The sequence below is a fragment of the Schistocerca piceifrons genome, chromosome 5 (assembly GCF_021461385.2).
Source record: "Schistocerca piceifrons isolate TAMUIC-IGC-003096 chromosome 5, iqSchPice1.1, whole genome shotgun sequence".
Classification (NCBI taxonomy): domain Eukaryota; kingdom Metazoa; phylum Arthropoda; class Insecta; order Orthoptera; family Acrididae; genus Schistocerca; species Schistocerca piceifrons.
Genome location: NC_060142.1, coordinates 255238306 through 255263194, shown reverse-complemented (window position 1 = coordinate 255263194; position 24889 = coordinate 255238306). Strand labels below are relative to the sequence as shown.

Here is a 24889-nt window from a genome sequence, read left to right as displayed (position 1 = left end):
CCACCACTCTAATATGCTCACCTAGTTCTCTACTTATCAGACAGATGGCACTCACTGCCTATAAGGAATCAGTTCCCGCCAAGAATTGCATAGATTACAACTGTGAAAGCTGCGTGCTGAGTTGTGCATGGTTTTTGCGTGTGAATAGTGGTTTATAACGAATTTCTTGTTGCGCCTGTGTTTTTTCCATATCTTGGACGTCACAGCTACGGTATGAACCCATGTATACATTCATATGCACAATCTTCCGTTATTTATATACAATTTATTTTGGTGGTATATTATTTGTACCACCGTGCATGTAGCAGTATTCTATTGCATTTCGTTTCCTAGTATAAAATTCGAAATCCTCCGCTACAAAGTTTAGTTTTTAATTGTGTTGTGACTTATTTTAGCTCTTTCTCCATTTTGTTTTGCTTACGTATTCTTTACTTGGATTCAGGCTGTTGTTTGAAAATGAAAATGTCAAGAAGAGGCTTACGAGATGAAGAAATCGAACGATTATTGTGTGAAATTCCATCAGACGAGGATTCCACTGTTGACACCACAGATGACGAATCTGATTATGAAGCAAGCATTGTTGCGGAGGCTATTGTGTCGTCTGAAGGCGAAGTTTCAGAGAGCGAGGAAGAAAGTGAGTCCACTCCGCCAAAACGCGCTGCTGACACAGCGCCAACTTGGGGACAACAATTCAATGCTACCTCAGGAATGCAGTTCGACAGTGAATCAGGACCAAGTGCTTTTATTAGGGACATTGATGATCCAGAACCTATCGATATATTCGAAAAAATATTTCCAAAAGAGCTAGTTCAGCTAATCGTTTTCCAAACAAATTTATATGCGACGCAATCTGGCAAGTCTTTCACTCCAACAACTGACAATGAAATACGAACTTTCCTGGGAATCAACATTTTGATGGGTATAAAGCGTATGCCAGCATACAGAGACTACTGGTCTAGTGCCCCAGAACTTCATGATCGTTATATTGCATCTCTGATGGCAGTAAATCGGTTTGGATGGTTACTGAGGAACATTCATCTGAATGATAACACATTGCATCCAGAAAAAGGACACCCAGGTTATGACAAACTGTACAAGCTGCGACCAGTGATCAAGATACTATCTGAATCTTTTTCCAAGTGTTACCAACCCAGCAAACACCTAGCAATTGATGAGTCAATGATCAAATTCAAAGGCCGCAACAGTATGAAACAATACATGAGAGATAAACCCATAAAGCGTGGTTACAAAGTGTGGATGCTGTGTGACAAGACCTCTTACAACTTGAAATTTGATATTTACACCGGAAAAGTAGGTGACACAGTGCAAACAGGCCTTGGGGAGCATGTAGTGCTGAGTTTGTCCTCTGAACTCGTAAATAAAGGCCATTATCTTTATTTCGACAACTATTTCAATAGCTATAACTTGTTGGCTGGTTTACAGCAGAGAAACATATATGCCTGTGGGACAGTTCAACCAACAAGGAAACATTTACCCAAATTAAAAACAGACAAAGAATTAAGCAGAGGTGAATTTGACTGGAGGGTCAGCAACTGTGGCATCCTCTACTTGAAGTGGAAAGATAAGAGAGCTGTTCATCTCCTTTCAAATTTTCACAGTCCTGAAGTTACTACAGTGACTCGCCGTGAAAGAGATGGTTCACGCATAGAGCTACCTTGTCCTCAAGCAGTGATGGATTACAATGCACACATGAACAATGTCGACAAGTTCGACCAACTGAAAAAATCATATGAAATAAGCCGGAGAAGTAAAAAGTGGTGGCACCGAATATTCTTTCACCTGCTTGATGTCAGTATCGTCAACAGCTATATAATTTGGAAGGAACTAGGCGATAGAGAAAAAATGACTGCCAAAGTCTTCAGGATGAGTATCCTGCAAAGCTTAGTAACCCAGAAAACACCATTGAGGCCATCTAGACTTCATGAGAGTCAAGTCCACGTAAAGAAAAACAAGCCATATGTTTCCTCACGCCAGCGTCTCGACAATTCATCCCACCAGCCAGAGCGTACTACCGCCAGACGTTGTGCGAAATGCAGTACAAAAAAGAAGCAAGTGCGCACTTTCTGGATGTGCGCTGAATGCAAAGTGCCTTTGTGCCTTAGCAAAACAAAAAGGTGCTTTCAAGATTTTCACAAAAAGGAATAAGAAACATATTTTATTTGTAAGGTTTGTAATTTGATTTTGTATTGTAAATGACCAATTGCCAGAAATAAAATTATTTTACATTAATTATACTAATTATTACTGCTTAGAGTAGAATTTAAAGGTGAGTTACAAGCACAAACCAAGATATCTCAAAAACTTTAGGTACGGCCCTAAGTGGCATGGTGGTATATTATATATACCACCATCTAAAACCAAAATCAATACAATAAAAAATTTTAATTCATGTTTTCCTTTATTAGCAACCCCACCAGACATAGAAAATGCATGTTTTATTAAAAAATTAATTAAACATAAAATCTGTGCATCAAAGAGTTAAAGGACCGTGAAAGAGAAATAACGAATAAACTATTGAAAAAACACATTTTAATATCCGAATGAAAGGTTGTTTGTTAATTGCCTAACATGTTTACGTTCAAATGTTGCTCAATATGGCGACCATCTTCGTACACGACAGCCTGTAACCGCACCAAAGGTAAAATTTATTTTTTGACGAAATAAGCGCCTATCTGACTGTAGAATAGGTTTTATTTAATAATCTGGATTTCGGCTTCAGGCCATTATCAAATGTTACAACTACCACAGACTGAAAGACAATAAAACTATAAGTATCAGACAAAATATCAGAAAAGTGGCAGGGTAAACAGTTAAATATATGGGCTGCATAGTTCAAATGGCTCTGAGCACTATGGGACTTAACTTCTGAGGTCATCAGTCCCCTAGAACTTAGAACTACTTAAACCTAACTAACCTAAGGACATCACACACATCCATGCCCGAGGCAGGATTCGAACCTGCGACCGTAGCGGTCACGCGGTTCCAAACTGAAGCGCTTTGAACCGCATGGCCACACCTATGGGCTGCATGATTTGTTCTCTTACTTACGTATTATTAATCATTATACTTCAGTAGAACCCAAGTCACAGTCAACACACGTATCTTCGGTTACATAAACAAATTTTGTCAGAAATATAAAAATTTTCTCGCATTTATTTTTGACAAAATTCGTTAACGTAATCGAAAATAGATGGTTTGACGATGACGTGGGTTGTTCTCATGTCTAATTATTTATAATACGTACGTAACTGTTCACCCTGCCACTTTCCTGATATTTGGTCTGATACTTGTAGTTTTATTGTCTTTCAATCTGTTGCAGTTGTAACGTTTGATAACGGCCTAAGGCCGAACCCCATATTGCGAAATAAAACCTGTTCTGGACTCAAATTGCGGTTATATATTTCAATATATATATATATATATATATATATATATATATATATATATATAAATATGACTGTGGCTCCATACAAAAGTAAAATCATTAATATAAAATTTATTGTTCGTAGGACTTTTTGACCACGGGCCATGGAATGTACAGCAGTCGTGACACAGTTCGTGCACTCTTTGAAGCTAGCATACTGCTTTCACCATTCCCAGCTATGCCAAAAGTAACTTAAACAATTTGTGTCACATTTGACCGTCGACACCTCGCAGGTGAAGTTCTCGGATCGCCAGTTAATTCAAACTTCCGAAATATGTTCTTCAACTCCGACGCGGAAAGAGGACCTCTCTGTATTTATTTAATGAATCGATACTCTCGAAGAGCAGCACCAGTATTGTTGTTGATTAAACAGCGTTACGAGTAAAGCCGTCCTGACTTCGTCGAGATCCACGTTGACTGTCTGCAACTATAATGCACACTGCTGGTTGGTGTTCAACCTCAGATCGCCGTAGAAGTAACGGCGCAAAATGGCATCACGATAACATTTGTAACTTTTTCTGGCTTCGTTTTGGTATTCAGCGAAAGTGACGTGAGCTCTCTTTTTATTCGATATCACGTACTTCATATCTGTACACTGGATATTTTTCAAAAGAAGTTTCCATAGTCGATATGTTACGCCACACAGCTTCTGAGTACAAGTAATGTGATGAATGGTTGTCAGTAGGATTGTCGTTGCAGTGGTGCATTCAGTGAAAAGTGACAGAGTGGATGTTGGCCACGGTGCTCAGCGTTCTAGAAAGAATTAGCGGAACACAGAGAGGAAAATGCAGAGTATGTTGTTCTTTTGAAATATGATTTTGTAAAGATTTATTCGCGAGGTGTGATGATATTCAGATAATGTCATTGCATTGCTTGTCGAGCGCAATTTATCATGTTTTTGTGAAAGGCAGTTTCTTTAGCATAATTTTGCTTTATTGATTCGGGTTAGTTAATGTGGTTGTCGAGATGAGATTCAGAAAAATACTATACGCTCTGCTAATTGTTCTTTCCTCACATTATACGTGATACTTTTCTGAGAAGGTCGTAAATGGTGAGCATGGTAATTAAAATTGAACTTTTAATGGCATGTGGAAGAGAAATAACGAATAAACTGTTGAAAGAAACACATTATTTATTCACGACGAGCAAGCATGCATACACGGCAACAAAATGTCATCTTTTGTGATTTTGGCTTAGAGCATGCGTAAACTATCCACCGATTTTTGAACCTTCTCAATTACAAGCAAATTTCGTACGATGGTGGAATGATCTCAGTTCGTTACATTTGTCAGTTCTCGAGTACACTGAAGTGATCCATTGGGGATTTTACGCGTTTAAATGCTCTTCATCAAACCCCAAAGGTCTTCCTGAACGTGGAGAGTCAGTAATGTCAAAACCATCCTCTTAAAACGAGAAAGCCATTTTCTTGCCATGCTCCTGCTGTCACCCTTCTACTGAACGCGAACAAAAGAATATATCGGAAATATTTTGATTTCTCCACTTGAAACTTTATTTCCCTGTGTCCACTGCTCCATTGACTATCTCGAAATGATAAAATGAGAGTATGTAACCTCAGACAGCATCAATGAACTTCCAAAAAATAACATTCAATAAGTAAACCCATAGTAAACGGAATACAAACATCCAAAGAAAGACGCTACCAACTTATGCAACAAATTAATATTTCTGTGTGTTTGTGTTAAAATGAACATTTAACTCAAGAAGCGGGTAAAAATAGTTGCTCTTGGTGAACACATATCTATGACTATAAGAGGTATTGCCCCATTGTTGGTGCGGGAAAATCTAGTGTTTTAAGACCTATAAGGGCATGTAGTGGTACTGTTTCATTGCCTACAAAGAGAAGAGGTAACTGTAGACGAAAACGAAATAGCACCTCCAGAACTGGACAAACTCTACGTAGAAACAGCAGTATTCGTCTTCAGAAGACCAGTAAGAACCTTCAGAGAGATTTATTGGCTGCTGGAGTTGAAATGAATCTTCAACGGTACGGCGTAGGCCTCTTGATTGTGGGCGAAGACATGAAAGCCTATAAAGGAGCAGTTGTTAAATCTGCAATGAAGAAAATAAGTTTGGAATGGTCTAAAATATTTAAATCTTAGACCTACAGTGACTGGAAAACTGTAATTTTCGCTGATGTGTAAAAATTTTATTGTTCTAGATTACAGAGCAAGGGTTGTCGGGCAATGCACCCATGATGCGTTGAGAGCTGGGCATCTTCATCAGGAAAAAATGTTTCAGGTTTCAAATTGAAAGAAAACAGCCCTCGGTCGCTAATTTTTAACGAATTAACCGGGTTTCAACACTGCTAGGAGTGTCTTCCTCAGAATTTAAATCAAAGAATGGTCTATAACATGGTCACAGAATTATGACAAAAACCGTATGATACAGAGAGTAAGTACGGAATAATCGTGAAAGTCTGACAGTAGTTATATGTCATTTATAAAATAATAAATATGCCCAAAGGGCAGATAAAAAAAACTATGATGGCGAGCCACTAAGGGCTGCTCGTTACTTGCGTGGTGCAGGTTGTAAACGTTTACAACCTGCACCACGCAAGTAACGAGCAGCCCTCAGTGGCTCGCTATCACAGTTTTTTTATCTTAAATATCTTTGTGACTAATGCCCTTTTGGCATATTTATTATTTTATAAATGACATATAAGTACCGCAAGTCTTTCACGATTATTCCGTACTTATTCTCTCTATCATACGTTTTTAATCATAATTCTGTGACCATGTTATAGACCATTCTTTGATTTAAATTCTGAGGAAGACACTCCTAGCAGTGTTGAAACCCTATTAATTCGTTAAAAATTAGTGACCGAGAGCTGTTTTCTTTCAATTTGTAACTATTCACGGTCTCTGAACGTGCAGCCATTTACAAAATTTTGCGTTTGAGGTTTCCTCGCTGCATGTGGCCTTGGAACCCTAGTTTTAGTTGATGGCACTATGAATTCAACTAAATACATGGAACTCCTTGGGCGCAGGATTGTGCCATTCCCACAAACGTTTGCATTTGGTGGTGGAACATTTCAGCATGACATGTCCCCACGTGACACCTGTAAAAGAGTTACGACTTTCGTGGAAGTAACCAGCATTAATGTGCTTCAATGGGTTTAGTAATTCATGAGGCTTAAGAATCACGTGTTCTAGCCTGGTCGAATCTATGCAAAAACGTGTTCAGAAGCTCATCAACCCCAGGAATACCAATGCATTTTCTGTGACACGTAACAGCAAATGCGGGGCGGGGAGGGGGGTACTTTGTGCCCATCACTCAAGAAAAATGTTAAATGTGTATAGCTTTTATTAATATTACAGTTTTTGAATAGATACTGATGTATAAGTAAGGCATAATGTTTATATCACGTGGAGGGCTACTTTATTAGAAGCATAAAATTTTTAAGTAATGCAAATTTGGTTAACTGTCGTTGATTTTCAATCACAGCATACATTTTAAGGTTGTATAGATATGTAATAAGGGTCCTGAACCTGAAAATGTGAATATGACATGTGATGCAAGAAATCGAATTCACTACTAAGGCTTAAATTTTTTAGTCAAGTTCTACTGAAAAGTTTGAAACAAGAATAGAATCTGATATAAAAGATCATTAAAACCAATAATTTTTTTTTAAATTTTAAATTACATAATACCAGACTGGATTACGTTATTTTCAAAAGGTGGCCACAACGTACCCTCTCCCCCCTCCACTTTGTATTGGCAGGGTCAAAGCGAAAGGATTACAGTTTAGTTATTAATCTTCAGTAGGCTACCAAGCGTACTGTAGGTTCGTACAGTGGTAAAAGTGAGCAGTAAAAGTTTGTGGAGGTATGTATAGTGGTAAATGTGCATAGTAAAAGTTTAATCATCTTGTCCCAATTAATTTCCACTGTACTGTATGTCACTGATTTGTATTGGGAAGAGAGTGCAGGATTCTCGGAGGCGTGGTAATGAAGAAAAAAAAACCTGCTGCTGCGGTAATAGTGCTGTCTCATAGTCCGACGGCGTGGTTTTTCTGTGCAGATTGCATAGGACGAGCGAATTGAGTGGAGACCTTGAGCAAATGAAGAGTGTCGCGGGAGAGGCGGAAGCGCAGTACGCGTGAGCGCAGCCGAGCGTGGTCCGGGACTGATGGCGGGTTCCTACGGCTGGCGGGAGATCCTATAAGAAGCGCCGCCTGCCGCCACATCCCGACAAAGTTGCAGCCATGTGGACAGCCAAGCTGGTGCTGGTGGCGGCTCTCGTGGCGGCGGTCTCTGCCCAGTTCGGGGGGACGGACCCGGGCGGTCTGCTCAACGACCCGGCTGCGCTCACCGAGATCATACAGTGCCTGCTGGCCAACTCGGACTCAGGTTGCTCGCTACAGGGGCGTCTGCTCAAGAGTAAGCACTCGTTGGTCATAATGGTCATAACCACACTTTACAAATGCACTTTTCAGGTCAGTAGCTGAGTCAGAGGCATAGTAAAATCTTCTCGAATTTCGAATAGACTACTCGAGTTTTCGACAGCTGCCTCTGAGGACGTCATTAGGAGTAAACCGCATTCACTACCGGGGCTGGCATGGTATTTTGCTCATATATGTGTCATTGTAGTGGCTGGAACCATCCAGAGAGGGCCAAAGTGACGCGTACTCTGAAAGGCTGAAAAATGATTAGTGCAGCCATAGCTGGTCCGGTGCACAGCGGGACCGATGACGCCAGATGGAACGAAGGGCCGGCGCCACGTCTGAAACTGCGGCACCTGCCTCCCTACAATCGCCAGGCATCCATATTTGTTTTGACTCTACGTCCAAGGCCTGCCCTCGCACCCCAGTAAATATGTGTCCCTGGTGTCCGTTATAAGAGTTGCCGCATATTCAGTTCTCGGCTGCGTCCTTTATAATGGAATCCTAGTATGAAAAAGGTCATTCTAGACTCTCGTAGCCGGCCGGAGTGGCCGTGCGGTTCTACGCGCTACAGTCTGGAATCGAGCGACCGCTCCGGCCGCAGGTTCGAATCCTGCCTCGGGCATGGATGTGTGTGATGTCCTTAGGTTAGTTAGGTTTAATTAGTTCTAAGTTCTAGTCGACTGATGACCTCAGAAGTTAAGTAGCATAGTGCTCAGAGCCATTTGAACCAAGCCGGACTCTCGTGTTTACACTTCGTAACTTACGTCCGTTTCCCAAACAATGTTGAGCTAAGGCCGCGCTTCCATGGGTCTTGCAGATTGCAGATCGACTGTGCTGCGAAATAATTGTTAAAAAGAGTCCGATAATTTGCCCGTTTCTGATTTAATTAGCACTGAGTTTAAGCAATCAGGTCGTTGTGCGCGCAAATCCAAGCAGCCTGGCATAGGTGGCGATCTTCGTAGCTGCAACCGGAAAACAATAAAACAAAATAAGCAGAAAACCATTGGACGGTAGCGAGTTTGTTCCTTGCTACCCTCTAATGTAAGATTTATGTACCGCCTCTTGTTCTGTGTGAGGAAATCACACGAATAATACGTTTGGCAACACCGTCTGTGGCAGCCTGCTCGTATTTTCGTGAGCAAAGGTCTGAGTGCTTGACTTTTTTTTAAATCGGGAACGGCGCAACGAAACGAATTTTTTTCTTAACCAATAATTGTCAGCAGAACCTAGCCTCCAACACTCTTACAAGCTTTTCAGACTGTTTCTGACCACCCTGTGTCCATGCTAGTACATTCACAGCTGACACCAACACATCAGGCACTCCTCGAACTATGTCGTGTTTAACGAGGCGTAATATATGTCGAATACTGGAGAAGGACCCGAACATTGGTCTCAGTCCTTGTCCCTGCTCTCCATGTCTTAACTTCCTTTCTTCAGGCATGCCACCGAGAAAGACTTTGAGGGCATAGTCGCTAACTGTCAAGTCAAAGTTGCCAAGCAATCGGATCACATTCCATGTCGCTATAGTACAGTTTGGTATAGATTGTATAATTTTCTCGGCATATGAACTGTTCCACGAAATTTCAGGCGAATTGCTCGATGCCAACATCTCGATGCCACAGTATTTCGACCCCGTACTCTGGCCATTTACAGGCGTACACTGTCGAAAGTACACTGAGCACCTTTGTGTAAGACCCTGCTGGCAAATGCGTGGATTATTAATCATTTGACAGTGTGCATACATTGCTTCGGCATATGCGCTTCTGCTGCAAAATTGTGCGCTTCTGCTAGTGCGCTACGTGGTAAAACTCTGCCTCGTTGATATCAGATCGATCATCTTCACTCACTCACTCACTCACACACACACACACACACACACACACACACACACACAGACACACACACACACGGTAAAGACTTATATCAGATGAGGGCCACCAACTGCAGCTGTTTAGATACTTTTAGCAGATTGCGAGTGGTGTACCGTGAGCCAGAGTGTGGGTCGCTGTCTGCAGGCGTGCTGCCGCAGCTGCTGCAGTCCAACTGCGGCCAGTGCAGCGAGGCGCAGCGCCAGGACGTGGCCAACGTGCTCCGCCACCTGGTCAACGACAGGCCGGAGGAGTGGCAGCGGCTCGCCGCCAAGTACGACCCGGCGGGCACCCTGCGCACCCAGCACGGGGACGAGTGGCGCGCACGCGGCGTCAACATGTAGCCGCGACCCTAACACGTGAGTTGCCACCACGTACCGTCTGTGTTTCTCTGATCTGCTGGTTAACACCAGCTAATGTCCCATTAAAGATGTGGCACAGTTACTGTGTACCTACAATGATGAGTCGAAGTATTTTGACCTTTGATTTAATAGCATGTTGGTACACATTTTGCAATGCAGTGTAACAGTTCTTCTGAGTGACAAGAATACTACAAGACTTTGGGGGTGTACCGAGGGCCACGCGGGATTAGCCGAGCGGTCTTAGGCGCTGCAGTCATGGACTGTGCAGCTCGTCCCGCCGCAGGTTCGAGTCCCCCCTCGACGATGGGTGTGTTTGTCCTTAGGATAATTTAGGTTAATTAGTGTGTTACCTTACGGACTGATGACCTCAGCAGTTATGTCCCATAAGACTTCACACACATTTTAACATTTTTTGTTTACCGAGGTATGAGGCACAAATTACTCAATCTCAGTACATTGTTGGCCAGTGGCTTGCGGGTGGAAGAGTGGTGCACAGTAGCATCCGAGACATGTTTCAGAGGGTTCAGATCCTGCGAAATTGATGGCCAAGCCATGTTCACCGCCATGCACTTAAAAACTTTTGGCACTGTTCTAGCTTTGTGACGCAGACAGTTGTCGCGCTGGGAGATGACATTGCCGTCAGGGAACACTTAAAACATGTAGGTGGACCGCGGTAACGACCACATAGACCCCAGCATTTAGTACTACCACAGATCAAGCACAAGCTTAGGTGAACGTCCCCAATGGCATGGAATTGCCTCCATCGCCGTGTGTACGGGGCGCGGGGCATATCTCGAGCAGACGTTCGCTCGGATGACAGCGTATTAGGACACGACCATCGACCTGGTGCAACCAGAAACCTAATTCTTCCAACCACGCGGCTGGTTTTCATTGGTCTTCATGTTGCCATGATAGTTTGTGGGGGTATCGCCATGGACCTGGTGTAACCAGAAAAGTGCTTCTTCCGACTAGCCGTCTGTGGTCCACAGTCCAATATCGAAGAATCTTCCCCACTGCAACCGTAGTAGACAACGTAGTATGGCCACAAGGAAATACATTACTGGCCATTAAATTGCTAAACCACGAAGATGACGTGCTAAAAGCGCGAAATTTAACCGACAGGAAGAAAATGCTGTGATATGCAAATGATTAGCTCTTCAGAGCTTCACACAAGGTTGACACCGGTGGTGACACCTTCAACATTGTGACATGAGGAAAGTTTCCAACCGATTTCTCATACACAAACAGCAGTTGACCGGCGTTGCCTGGTGAAACGTTGTTGTGATGCCTCGTGTAAGGAGGAAAAATGCGTACCATCACGTTTCCGATTTTGATAAAGGTTGGATGGCAGCCTATCGCGATGCGGTTTATCGTATCGCGATATTTCTACTCGCGTTGGTCGAGATCCAATGACTGTTAGCAGAATATAGAATCGGTGGGTTGAGGAGAGTAATACGGAACGCCGTGCTGGATCCCAACGGCCTCGTATCACTAGCAGTCGAAGTGACAGGCATCTTATCCGCATGGCTGTAACGGATCGTGCAGCCACGTCTCGATCAGTGAGTTGGGGACGTTTGCAAGATAGCAACCATCTGCACGAACAGTTCGACGACGTTTGCAGCAGCATGGACTATCAGCTCGGAGACCACGGCTGCGGTTAACCTTGACGCTGCATCACACACAGTGAAACGTCCTCTTAGAAAAATTGTTGAATTACTGTGTGATAAATCTCTTACATTATTTGATTTTCAAATAGCTGAGCAAAACTGAACGTACTCAGACATTTCGCTCTTTACCTATTCTGATCAACACTACACTGACACACAATATTTTTTAGCGCAACACAATCTGACTTTTAATAATCCCAACAAAAGAATGGCCCTGACTAACATTAACCTATACCTTTCACAAATCACTTACCTCAGAAAAATCTTCGTTACTCAAGCTACTGCAATACAGCGAGCGCCACTACTGGCAGCTAAATAAAAGACTCAAACTACTGAAGGCACTAACTACTGATAGGCATAGTTAGCAAATGAAAGATTTTGATAGAGAACAAACAATGTATTTCCCTTAATAGTCATAATATATATAGCAGTTCATGACATCCAGTCTTACAAATGCATTGTCTCTGATGGACACACGTCCAGATCATCGGCTCTCAAATCTCCGCCATCTCTCTCCCTACATCCACCACTGCTGACGGCTCAGCTCCAACTGCGCAACGCTACGCGCTGTTAACAGCCAACTGCCCAACGCTACAATGGCGAGTATTACAACAATGCCAACCAGCCACAGACTGCACACAGCACAGCCAGTGATTTTCATACAGAGCGCTATGTGGCGGCGGCGTTACCGATATAAGAACCTAAACAGCCTACTTACAACAGGTGTACTCAACGAGAACCTGGGTGCACGAATGGCAAAACGTCATTTTTTTGGATGAATTCAGGTTCTTATTTACAACATCATGATGGTCTCATCCGTGTTTGGCGACATCGCGGTGAACGCACATTGGAAGTGTGTATTCGTCATCGCCATACTGGCGTATCCCCCGGCGTGATGGTGTGGGGTGCCATTGGTTACACGTCTCGGTCACCTCTGGTTCGCATTGACGGCACTTTGAACATTGGACGCTACGTTTCAGATGTGTTACGACCCGTGGCTCTACCCTTCACTCAACCCCTGCGAAACCCTACATTTCAGCAGGATAATGCACGACCGCATGTTGCAGGTCCTGTACGGGCCTTTCTGGATACGGAAAATGTTCGACTGCTGCCCTGCCCAGCATATTCTCCAGATCTCTCACCAATTGACAACGTCTGGTCAATGGTGGCCGAGCAACTGGCTGGTCACAATACGCCAGTCACTACTCTTGATGAACTGTGGTATCGTATTAGAGCTGCATGGGCAGCTGTACCTGTACACGCCATCCAAGTTCTGTTTGACTCAATGCCCAGGCGTATCAAGGCCGTTATTACGGCTAGAGGTGGTTGCTCTGGGTACTGATTTCTCAGGATCTATGCACCCAAATTGCGTGAAAATGTAATCACATGTCAGATCTAGTGTAATGTATTTGTCCAATGAACACCCGTTTATCATCTGCATTTCTTCTTGGTGTAGCAATTTTAATGGCCAGTGGTGTAAACTGAGTGCTCGGAGTGGAGCCCCATTTTCGGCAGTATCTGCCTAACATTGTTCGAAATGCTTCTGCCTGCACGAGGTTGCATTCTGCCATCTAATCCAGTAGAAATTTCCGCCTTCTTGCAATACGCAGCGGCTAAGTCTCCTACCTCCACATTCTGTGATGAGACGAGGACGTCCAACGCCTTGTCGCCTACTCGTGGTTTCACCGTCATTCAATCAGTTTCTATTACGGTTCACGATAGTACAACGCAAACAGCCGAAAGGAGCCTGTCTACTATAAGCTACTCTTCGTTCAAGTCGGTTATGTCAGTGAATTTCTGAATATGTAGCCAATGTTGTTTCGACTACACTGCAAAAGTTTCGCAACGACGCCCTTATTTTTTCTCCCCACCCGATTACCAAAGGGTTGGTGTCCCACCGAAAGAAACAGTGGCCGTCGATTTGGTTCGGAGGAAGAGATGCAGCTGAATACACATTTTCATAAGGTTTTTAGAAATTACTGCAACCAGTCGCCTTTTATGTAGATGTATTTTTTTTAACCATGACCGGTTTCGAGCTGCCTAGCAACTCATCATCAGATGGTATATACATTTAGTGCTTTTTTGTACCCACAAAAAAGCACTAAATGTATATACCATCTGATGATGAGTTGCTAGGCAGCTCGAAACCGGTCATGGTTAAATAAAATACATCTACATAAAAGGCGACTGGTTGCAGTAATTTCTGAAAACCTTTTCACACCACAGTCGCAGTGTTCCACATCCACAATGGATAAAAGACACATTTTCATGACGGCATTGACTATCTTGTCTCACAGTGGGATTAATTTATTAACAGATCTAGCTATTACTTTTGAAATAATATACAGTTTACTTACCGTTTTTCTATGTACCACGTTTTCATTTAACTGCACCTTATACATTCCTGTGCCCAGAACAGAACCAGTTGGTAATCATTCTCGCAGTTGCTGGTGTTCATTATGTATTGGCTCATCAGCGTGTATTAACCATTAACCTAACGTATTTAAAGGTACATTTTGTTATGACTACATAAAACTACAATCGTCCCGCCATAGCTGAGGGTTCTTTGATTACTTTGGAAGGTGGCTACTTGAAACTATAAAATTTTAGATCATTTTTTTACATGAACGGATGTAAAGTTTTACTTATCTTTATACAATCACATACCACAGAAGTACTTCAATATTTACTACTGTCATTGACTATCAAACTATCGCTTGCTGCGTGCAATCACAAACTCTTCTCTTGAACTACGAAGTTCAACATTTACAAAAGTACATTTCCATCTGAGACTGGAATAATTCTTAAGTCCTACTGGATGATGTTGACAGCTTCAACTGCGTCATGACTTGGGACAGAGCACTTCCATGCTCGGCTTTACAGTGACTCAGTGCAAGAGTGCTGCTGTACTGAGAGCCAGAGGGCGTGACTTCTTCAGCCTCTCCCAATTGTCGTTGCAGATTGTAGGGAGCCACTGCTACTTTCTGTGGCATCGATGCATTTTGCTGACTGTGGTGTTGCACCACGATCTTGGCACGATACTACACACTTAAATGGGTCGCTATATCGATATACATTACTACTCTGAATGCACACAACCCAAGGGTTCATACGCTAGTGTCATGACTGAAGTCAGTAGTGCAGGACCACACGGTCGCTTGGCGCTAATTACACATCAGCTACAGTTCTATGAGCTTCCAGTCTGTTCTTTTAATGAGATGAATAATGTATAAGCCAACATAAGTAATATACAAACATCAAGAAAAGTTTTGCATCACCTCGGTTACGAGAGTTCCGGAACTTGGACAGAAAACTGGAATAGAGATCAACATATACATCATTTTCGCCTTTTTTATTGCTCATGGAAACCACACATATCATGTTGTACCACCATTCATAGAGACCTTCAGAGGTGGTGGTCTAGAATACTGTGCACACCGGTACCTCTAATACCCAGTAGCACATCCTCTTGCACTGATGCGTGCCTGTATTCGTCGTGGCATACTATCCTCAAGTTCATGAAGGCACTGTTGGTCCACATTGTCCCACTCCTCAACGGAGATTCGGCGTAGGTCCCTCAGAGTGGTTGGTGCGTCACGTCGTCCGTAAGCAGCCCTTTTCAATCTATCCCAGGCATGGTCGATAGGGTTCGTGTCTGGAGAACATGCTGGCCACTCTGATCATGCGATTTCGTTATCTTGAAGGAAGTAATTCACAAGATGTGCACGATAGGGGTGCGAATTGTCGTCCATGAAGACGAATGACTCGCCAATGAGATGCCGATATGGTTGCACTATCGGTCGGAGGATGACATTCACGTATTGGGCAGCCGCTACTACGCTTTCCACGACCACCAGCGGGGTACGTCGGCCCCACATAATGTCACCCCAAAACAAGAGGGAACCCCCACCTTGCTGCACTCGCTGGACAATGTGTCTAAGGCGTTCAGCTTGACCGGGTTGCCTCCAAACACGTCTCCGACGATTGTCTGGTTGAAGGCATATTCGACACTCATCGGTGAAGAGAACATGTTGCCACTCCTGAGCAGTCCGTTCGGTATGTTGTTGGGTCCATCTGTACTGAGCTGCATGGTGTCGTGGTTGCAAAGATGCACCTCGCCATGGACTTCGGGAGTGATGTTACGCATCATGCGGCCTATTGCGCACTGTTTGAGTCGTAGCACGACGTCCTGTGGCTGTACGAAAAGCATTAATCAACATGGTGACGTTGCTGTTAGGGTTCTTCTGAGCCGTAATCCATCCGTAGGTAGCGGTCATCCACTGCAGTAGTAGCCCTGTGGCATCCTGAGCGAGGCATCTCATCCACAGTTCCTGTCTCTCTTTATCTCCTCCATGACCGAACAACATCGTTTTGGTTCACTCCGAGACGCCAGGACACTTCCCTTGTTGAGAGCCCTTCCTGACACTAAGTGACAATGCGGACGCGATCGAACCGCGGTATTTACCGTATAGGCATCGTTGAACTGCAGACAAGACGAGCCGTGTTCCTGGTGGAACGACTGAAACTGATCGGCTGTCGGACGCCCTCCGTCTAATAGGAGCTGCTCATGAATGATTGACCGAGCGAGGTGGCGCAGTGGTTAGCACACTGGACTCGCATTCGGGAGGACGACGGTTCAATCCCGTCTCCGGCCATCCTGATTTAGGTTTTCCGTGATTTCCCTAAATCGTTTCAGGCAAATGCCGGGATGGTTCCTTTGAAAGGGTACGGCCGATTTCCTTCCCAATCCTTCCCTAACCCGAGCTTGCGCTCCGTCTCTAATGACCTCGATGTCGACGGGACGTTAAACACTAACCACCACCACCACCATCATGAATGATTGTTTACATCTTTGTGCGGGTTTAGTGACATCTCTGAACAGTTAAATGGACTGTGTCTGTGATACAATATCCACATTCAACGTCTATTTTCAGGAGTTTTGGGAACTAGGCTGCTGCAAAACTTATTTTGATGTGTGTATGGAGAAATACTGCTTTTCCGAAGCCCCACATACTCCAAGTAAAATTATGTACACCAACTAAACATAAAGTTCACAGTAAGTATCTATTTCCAGATTACATGCAAAATTGATCACTTCACTATGAGGAGATCCCAGCAATGGGAAAGAAATGTCGATCATGTAGAAGAAATGTACTTAAAAGGCTTTACCTTCAATGATTACTACTGTCCATATCGTCAGGAATATGCTTAACAGTTAGCACTCTGCAAATCTTTCCACGATCACGCCAGTCATTGTTGTTACCTATTATTCCCTGACAGAATGGTTAACGCGATCTCTTAGACACATAGTAGCCAATTCTAAAGGTGCATCTGCGATAGACCCGGCTCTGAAAATCTCTAGTGAATAATCAGATAGTCTAGTCATGAACTCTATTCCACTTACATACCTGCGGTGCTTAATTTGCTAAATTACATTCCCAGACCTCATTACTTCTTCGGAAAATGATTTAGATGACACTGGCTATAGGTTGTATTCGTCCGGTTAATCGACTTTAAGTTGAACCTGTCTCCCCTTATTTTCCACTCCTCTTACTCTCAAGTCGTTTTTTTTTTTTTTTTTTTTTTTTTAGATGTTGTAATTTGCTGCTCCGACAGTTTTTATCTCGATTCTTTACCGCATTTCGTAGCTTTCTGTCAGTCTCATCTAGTACAAGTCTTTCTCTTTATCCACAGTTTACAAGAACTAGTAGGCTGTTAGTTTACACTTTTGATTCCTAGTCATTTATTGACTTATTCGCGACTGACATCTACCCGGAGACTCTTCGTGTTTTATATTACATTGGATATTATGCACATGTTACATAGTGTTTTACTTTTATTATAGAATCTAACAGAAAAATTTATGAGGTAAATGCCTGCAGCAGACGAAAATTCAGCTATACATATATTTCTGAACAACAGGTAATAAAAATGAATTACCGATAGGTAAATTTAGAACATGGGTCTTGTTAATGAACGTGTCTTATATCACTGGCGTCGATCAATACGATTTAGGAAAATATACCGTGTCTGAATACAGTATACAGAATAAACTACAAGAAAACGACCTGATGACACACATTCAGCACGGATTCAGAAAATATCTTTCTTCTAATAGAAAACTGGTTCTATATTCTCACGATGTAATGAGTGATGTCGACAAGGGATTTCAAGCGGATATTCCATAATTCTAGATTTCCAAAACGCTCTTTATATTGTTCTTCACAAGCGGTTTCAAATCACATTGTGGGCCTATGGAATATCGTCTCAGTTGTACGACTAAATTGGTGATTTCTTGTCATGAATCAAACTTCGTAGTAATTGACAGAAGATCATCGAATAAAGCAGAAGTGATACTTGGCGTTCCCCAACGAAGTGTTACAGGCCCTCTGCTGAACGGTATAGAAATAGCTTGATGGTGGTTCGATGAACCCTCTGCCATTAATTATGAGTTGTAGAGTAATTATCTGAATGTAGGTGTAGATGTAGATGTTCTGTGAACCACAGGTTTTTTGATCGATTTCAGAGCTACAATATGAATTTAAATGTATAAATATGTTTCATTATTTACTACAGCTGTGTACAATATTTAGTTGCAAAACTACTCATGAGACAAATTTTTTGTTTACAGGTTGAGGTTTCATAGAAAAGCACCATAGAAATCACCAATGAACTTACGGTCAACGCTCACAACACTGGAGTTTACCAAGTTGAATCACACCAGCACCTCCGAAGCATCTGACGTAAAGGAACGTTACTTCCTTCAAAGAATGTATGCTGCTGCCACTATCTGGTACTCCCAAAATTGCACCTTCGCGTCAGGTACCTGATGTAGCGACTGACATGAAACTAGTGACAATTACATTAAAATACGTCTATGGACGCCAAAGAAATCTGTTGTTATGTTTTTTGTTTGCACGCCAAGCACTGACGAATGTTTTTAGTGAAATGCTGTACAACGACTGTATTATCTACGAAATAAATCTCGGGATAAACTTCTGATTCAAATGGTGGCAACACAACGACTGTAATTTCGTAGTTTTCGGCGATAGAAGTGAATCTTTGTGTACGAAAACATCCAACAACCCGAAACTGCATATACAGTTCTACTGCCACCTTCACTTCTACGACCAGCGATTGAGTTCAGAAAGATATACTAACAGTTTGTCGACATTGAAGTCTCACATACCTTAAGGTAACAAATGTTATACCTGACACGAAATTAACCACATTTCTAATGCTAATACTGTGAATTGTGAATAAAGGAATATTTCTCAAACTATGTTTACAGTAATCCATGTTTACATCAGCACACACTCCGCCGCAATATGAAAATTCATTAACTTTTTACTAACAAGACGAAATTTCTCACCACATTTTAAATGGCGATATTCTTAACAGTTACCTAAAAGTTTTAGATTATAAGAGAGTAATGCTAAGCAAACAGCATATGGTCTCTCATGAACCAGAAAATTACACCAACAGCTAATGAGGCTGTTGATTTACAGGGCACACGAAGAGAACCATGAGTAAGCTCATATACCTAATAATCAAAGATATGTTCATCAGAGTAGAGCCACTGAGAATACTACGATAAGTTTTAACTTTTATTAAAAGTTACAAAAGAAAACCGGCTGGAAAAGACGTCTGTTTTGATTGCATTTATTAACAAAGAGTAAAGGAAAACCGGGCACCGATCCGGTAAATAGGGGCCAAACTAACTATTTGTATTCGATGAGCCTTAGCTGTTGAAGAAACAAGCAGAGATAAACGCACTCTTAACAAGAGTCAGAAAACAACACTAACACATAAAAAATAGAGCATACTTCTGTCCTTACTGAAATTTTTTAGATCTTCAGTTTTATAACGCAAATACACTGCTAAAATCACAGTAATAAAAATATATCCTCAGAGACATAATTTTGAACAAATAATTAATTAAAATGCTTTTTCTCATTATAAAAACATTGCAGCTAGCTATGACTAATCTGTTCCATCGCGCGTGCAGGATTTTGGAGACAGGAGAAGACTTTCGAACTTGAAGATCAATAAAAGAATACCAGTTTCAAAGAATGCATGTGCTAAAAATGTGAAAATCGTTGAAGCATCAGTTTAATAAGCCAGGGTTGCCAAATACTTACGAGAATTATTTAGAGAAGCCGACCCAGGCGAAAGTCAGTTTTTGTTCCGGAGAATTGTAGGGTCACGTGAGGCAATACAGGCTCTAAGAGGTATCTTAGAAAATATTTTGAAGCATGCAAACCTACGTTAGAAGTATTTATATATTTATACGAGCTTTGGGACTTAAAGAGCGGCAACCGTTTATTCACAACCGATACAAAAGAGTTACATGCTTGCACCTGTTACTGTCCTTCAAAGTAGTCACCAGCGTTGTGTAGAACCCGTTGCCAGTGATGTGGAAGGCGTAGTATACCGTTAGCAGAGCCTGTTCTGTTGATGGTGAGAATGGAGCGGTCTAAAGTTATGGTGATTCTCGTGTACGGCTGTGATGGTGTTATCCTAAAGCATTACGTTCCTCCACGGAAGACCGTCAATTACTGTTCGTTTTTGGAGCATCACCTGCGACGAGCTTTGCGAAAGAAACGGCGACACTTTCTGTGGAACCCACCCATCATTTTGTACGACAATGCGTGGGCGCATACAGCGCATGCTGAGGCTGCTCTGTTCGGTCGATGGGACTGGGAAGTACAGTACCATCCACCATACTCTCTGAAATTAAGTTCTTGTGACTTTGGTTTGATTCCGAAGATGAAGGAACCACTTCGTGGCATTCGCTTCAGAACTGTTCCAGGGATTCGACGGGCAGTAGACCGCTCCATTCGCACCATCAACAGAACAGGCTCTGCTAACGGTATACTACTCCTTCAATATCGCTACAACGGGGTCTACACAACGCTGGTGACTACTTTGAAGGACAGCAACAAGTGCCAACATATAACTCTTTTGTATCGCTTGTGAATAAATAGTTGCTACTATTTAAGTTCCAACCCTCGTATAATGTTTTTCACAATGTTGGCTGAACAACACTCTTCGAAACTTTAAAGGTATCAGGGATAAAATGTAGAGGGCGAAAGGTTACTTGCAAGTTTTACAGAATCAGACTACTGGAGTAAGAATCAAAGGACATGAAACAGCAAAATTTGTTGACAGGGGAGCGAGACAGGTTTCTACCCTATTAGTTAATCTGTACTTTGAGCGACGAGAAAAAGAATCCAAGAAGAAATTAGGAAAGCGAATTAAAATTTATGGAGAAGAATCAAAGCTTTAAAATCTGCGGATGATATCGCAATTCGTTCAGAGACGGGAAATTACTTGGAAGAGCAGGTCTTTTCAAAAGAAAGTATATGATGAACATCGACAAAATTTAAAACGAAGGCAATGGAATTCAGTAGAATGAATCAGGAGATACTCAAATAATTAGACTGGGATATGAGACACTGAAAATAACAGATAATTTTTGTTATTTGGTCAGTAAAATAACTGATGCTGGCAGGAGAGAGGATATAAGCTGCAGACTGGCAGTAGAAAGAAAAGCATTTCTGAATAAGATAAATTTGTTATATCTAATGCAAATTAGAACATTGGAAAGCATTTTCTGAAGATATATGTCTGGAGAGTAGCCTTGTACGTAAGTGAAACGTGGACGTTAAGTGGTTTAGACAAGAATACAACATAAGCTTTTAAAACGAGGTGCGACGGAAGCATGCTGAAAATTAGAAGGGTAGATGTAAGGAGCGATGAAGAGGTACTGAATCGAATTGGGTAAAAAAGCATTTTTGGCGCGAATTGACTAAAAGAAGGGAGCTAGTGACAGGGCACACCCTGAGGCATCAAGAAATAGTCAGTTTGGTAATTAATGGAAGTGTGGGGGGAGAACGGTAAAAGTTGTTGAGGGACACCTAGGCATGAACATAGTAAGCACACTCAAATGGATGTACGTTGCAGTAATTGTTCAGAGATGAAGAGGCTTGCACCGGATAGACTAGCGCGGTGAATTGCATAAAATCGGTCTTGAGACTGAAGACCACTACCACAACAACAACAATAAACGCCCTGTAGTGTGATAGCACAGTCGACGGACGACATAGACCTCGCAGTACGTCATGCAGCCGACAATTCACAGCCTGGTAGGTCTTTGGCAACCGACCCCAGAAAGGTGGTGAAAGAAGGTTCAGCAGCTCACTAGTGCGCATACGGAGCCTAGAGCGGAACATCGAAATGTTTACAGTAACTCACTGTCTACCCTGCCTTGCTACTGATAACTAACGCTACTCCATTTGTATTATTTTCTCCTACTGTTGATACTATCGTAAATCGTCTGACCAGAAATCCTCATCTTATTTCTATTTTCCACTCATCCACACTACATTAACACTTAATCTTTGCATTTTTCCTTGTCAGGTTATCCGGTTCCCTTCCGCGTTCAGATCTGTGACATTCCACTCTCCGACAGGTAGAATATTACCCATTCGTTCTTTATTCATTTTTTCGTAGCCGCGTCCCCCTTTGCAGTCCCTTCTTGGAGATCCGAATCGGGCACTGAAGCGAAGTCTTATAGAGAGATCATCGTGACGCTTATTAGATATAGGCCGCATGTCCTGTGGATACACATTGTCCTTAAGGCATTACCTTCTGCCTCTTACTGCCGCTGACTATTGCTCGTTCTTCCACTTTCTAGTGACGCTTCCCACCGTAAGAGAAAGATGGTGCACTGAATTTCCGTCCACTGCACCGCCTTCTTTTATTCTCGCCGCCATTGCTGACGTCTTTTATTCAAAGTTTAAGCAGTGCGACTGGGACGTAGGGCGGTTCCCTGAGCGTTTTGGTGCTTAGTCGAAGACACTACCAGTAGACCACCGACCCCATAGTAACTAACAAAACTCGCTACTGCTAAAATGGAAAGCGAATGCCGTTCAGGAAGTAACATAAATCTCTGCATATCTACGGCATCCTCCGATTCCACCATCAATTTGATCGACTGATAAGGCACTATTAGTTCTATCTGTTAGACAACAGATGAGACAACCCTGAACCTCAATCTCAGTAGTCTAAGTAGTACAAAGCATCACTCAGAAATCTAAATCACTGAAAAAGTATCGCATTCGTAGTTAAATTCTGTGAGAACGTATGTTATAATAAGTGGCAAGCGACATCAGTGACGCAGGGTGGTTTCCCCTGACGAGCGACAAGAAAAAAAGACAGACCGGCAGCGAGGGTGGAGACGGCAGCTTGCGTTCACAGATTAGGGTGAGAGGAATGAAACAGAAGTAAGTGAAGAAATTGGGAGATAATTGGCAGTATCATGACAGAATAGCAAGGGTGCAAGAGAATGCTGAATACTGAATATAAAAGTGCTCGGAAAAGTTTAATTTTGATAAAGTACAGCGTAATGTGCACATGTGCTGAAATAGGCAAATTTGGTGTAAGATAACAGTTTATGCTGCAAAATGTCCCTAGGAATACACGGTCCACTCACATTAATATGACCACCGCCTATGTTCGACAAAAACGTACAGTCACCACCGACACCCGACAGGTGGCCGCACTGTCAGTGAGTGGTATATGAAACGTGTCGAGGGGACGCGCGCAACAGTGCACACATTGTCGTAATACGGAAACGGAGCGATTTATCTGACTTCCAAGAGGACATGATCATTGGCTTTCGGGCAAAGCGTGGAAAATTTTAGAAACTACAAAGTTTGTAAACTGTTTGTCTGCAACCGCGTTTAAAGTATACTTTGTACAGCAAAACTGCGCTATCCAAGACTGGCACCAAGGCTGCTGTGATGCACCACGGGCCATAGACAACACTGTTGAAGGACAGCTGCGGAGATCAGTACGTGACTGCAGTTGTTGAGCAGCTGACAGCCGAGATGAACCAAGAGGCTACCAACAGTGTCTTCTCAGCGACCGTTCAGTGAAAGTTGCTGAATATGGGCTTCCTCAGCAGACGCCTTGTTCATGCACCTATGCTGACTGGTGTTCATCAGCGACAAAGGTTGGAATTAGGACGCCAATACCTCAATAGATGGCCGGCCGCGGTGGTCTCGCGGTTCTAGGCGCTCAGTCCGGAGCCGCGCGACTGCTACGGTCGCAGGTTCGAATCCTGCCTCGGGCATGGATGCGTGTGATGTCCTTAGGTTAGTTAGGTTTAAGTATTCTAAGTTCTAGGGGACTGATGACCTGTGATGTTAAGTCCCATAGTGCTCAGAGCCATTTGAACCATTTTGAACCTCAACAGATGGACTTTCTATATGAATCACTTTCTGTGCTCCATTGGACAGACAGTCGCTGGCGTGTGCGGCGGGAAACGTCTGAAAGCCAACATCCTGCAACAATCGTTGGAAAGTTCAGGCCGGAAGAGACAGCACTATGAACTGGGGGATGGTTTCGTGGCATTCTCTGGGTGATATCAATCATTCTGGAAGGCATAACAGATCAACGCAAATATGCATCAGTCCTTGGGTACCCTGCCCCCCTCAACATGCAGTTTGTTTCTCCTTCGGCACGATGGCATCTAGCAGCAGGACAATGCAACGGGTCACACAGTCCGCAGCGTACGTGCGTGCTTCGAAGGGCACGAGGATGAGTTTAGCATACTTGTCTGTCAATAAACTCAACGGGATCAAACAGAATCGAGAAAATGTGGGACAACCTTGATGGGGCCATAGATCCTCAAAGAAACCCAGCACAGGTGGGCACAGCACTTGAGTTAGCATGGGTCCACCACATCCCTGTCGTGACCTTCCAGAACGTTACTGACCTTCACCTGAAAGTTCGCACTGCAAAACATGTTATTGAGGCTTTTGACAAGTGGTCACAATAATGTGACTGGAGTGTGTAATAGATGTAACAACAAGTTTATGTCTCTCTCATTTCAGTAAACCATTTTCCTACGAGCAGCACTGCAAGAAACGGTCGCTGCCACTTATTGCAGAGTCAGCACATCTCAGTGTAGTAAACACCTGAATACTACTGCATGCATGTCAAATATTTGGCAGACGAAGAAGATTACAGTGTTAAATAGCTTTCCGTGCAGTCAGATTACAATAGCAAATACTGGTAGATTCCAATAGTAAACGCTGTCAGATTATAAAGATGGGCAGACATACGAATTCCGT

At 42.8% G+C, this 24889-nt stretch overlaps 1 protein-coding gene and 1 long non-coding RNA gene across 2 annotated transcripts; both read left to right on the top strand.

Moving 5' to 3' along the window:
• Positions 1 to 462: 462 nt before the first annotated feature.
• On the top strand, positions 463 to 5669 carry LOC124798922 (piggyBac transposable element-derived protein 4-like). Its single transcript, XM_047262455.1, has 2 exons — positions 463 to 1311; positions 5625 to 5669. The coding sequence occupies exons 1-2, from the start codon at positions 463 to 465 to the stop codon at positions 5667 to 5669; spliced, it is 894 nt and encodes a 297-aa protein (XP_047118411.1).
• A 2004-nt stretch (positions 5670 to 7673) lies between these two features.
• LOC124798706 lies at positions 7674 to 18640 on the top strand. Its single transcript, XR_007016972.1, has 3 exons — positions 7674 to 7845; positions 9866 to 10077; positions 18379 to 18640. It is a non-coding gene; the product is annotated as an uncharacterized LOC124798706 (long non-coding RNA).
• The last annotated feature ends 6249 nt before the right edge of the window (positions 18641 to 24889 follow it).

Excerpts from the sequence above, each read along its gene's own strand:
- LOC124798922 (XM_047262455.1), top strand. The coding sequence starts at position 463 with ATGTCAAGAAGAGGCTTACGAGATGAAGAAATCGAACGATTATTGTGT. Across the intron at positions 1,312-5,624 it reads TTGATATTTACACCGGAAAA|ATTACAGAGCAAGGGTTGTC; the intron begins GTAGGTGACACA and ends TTATTGTTCTAG.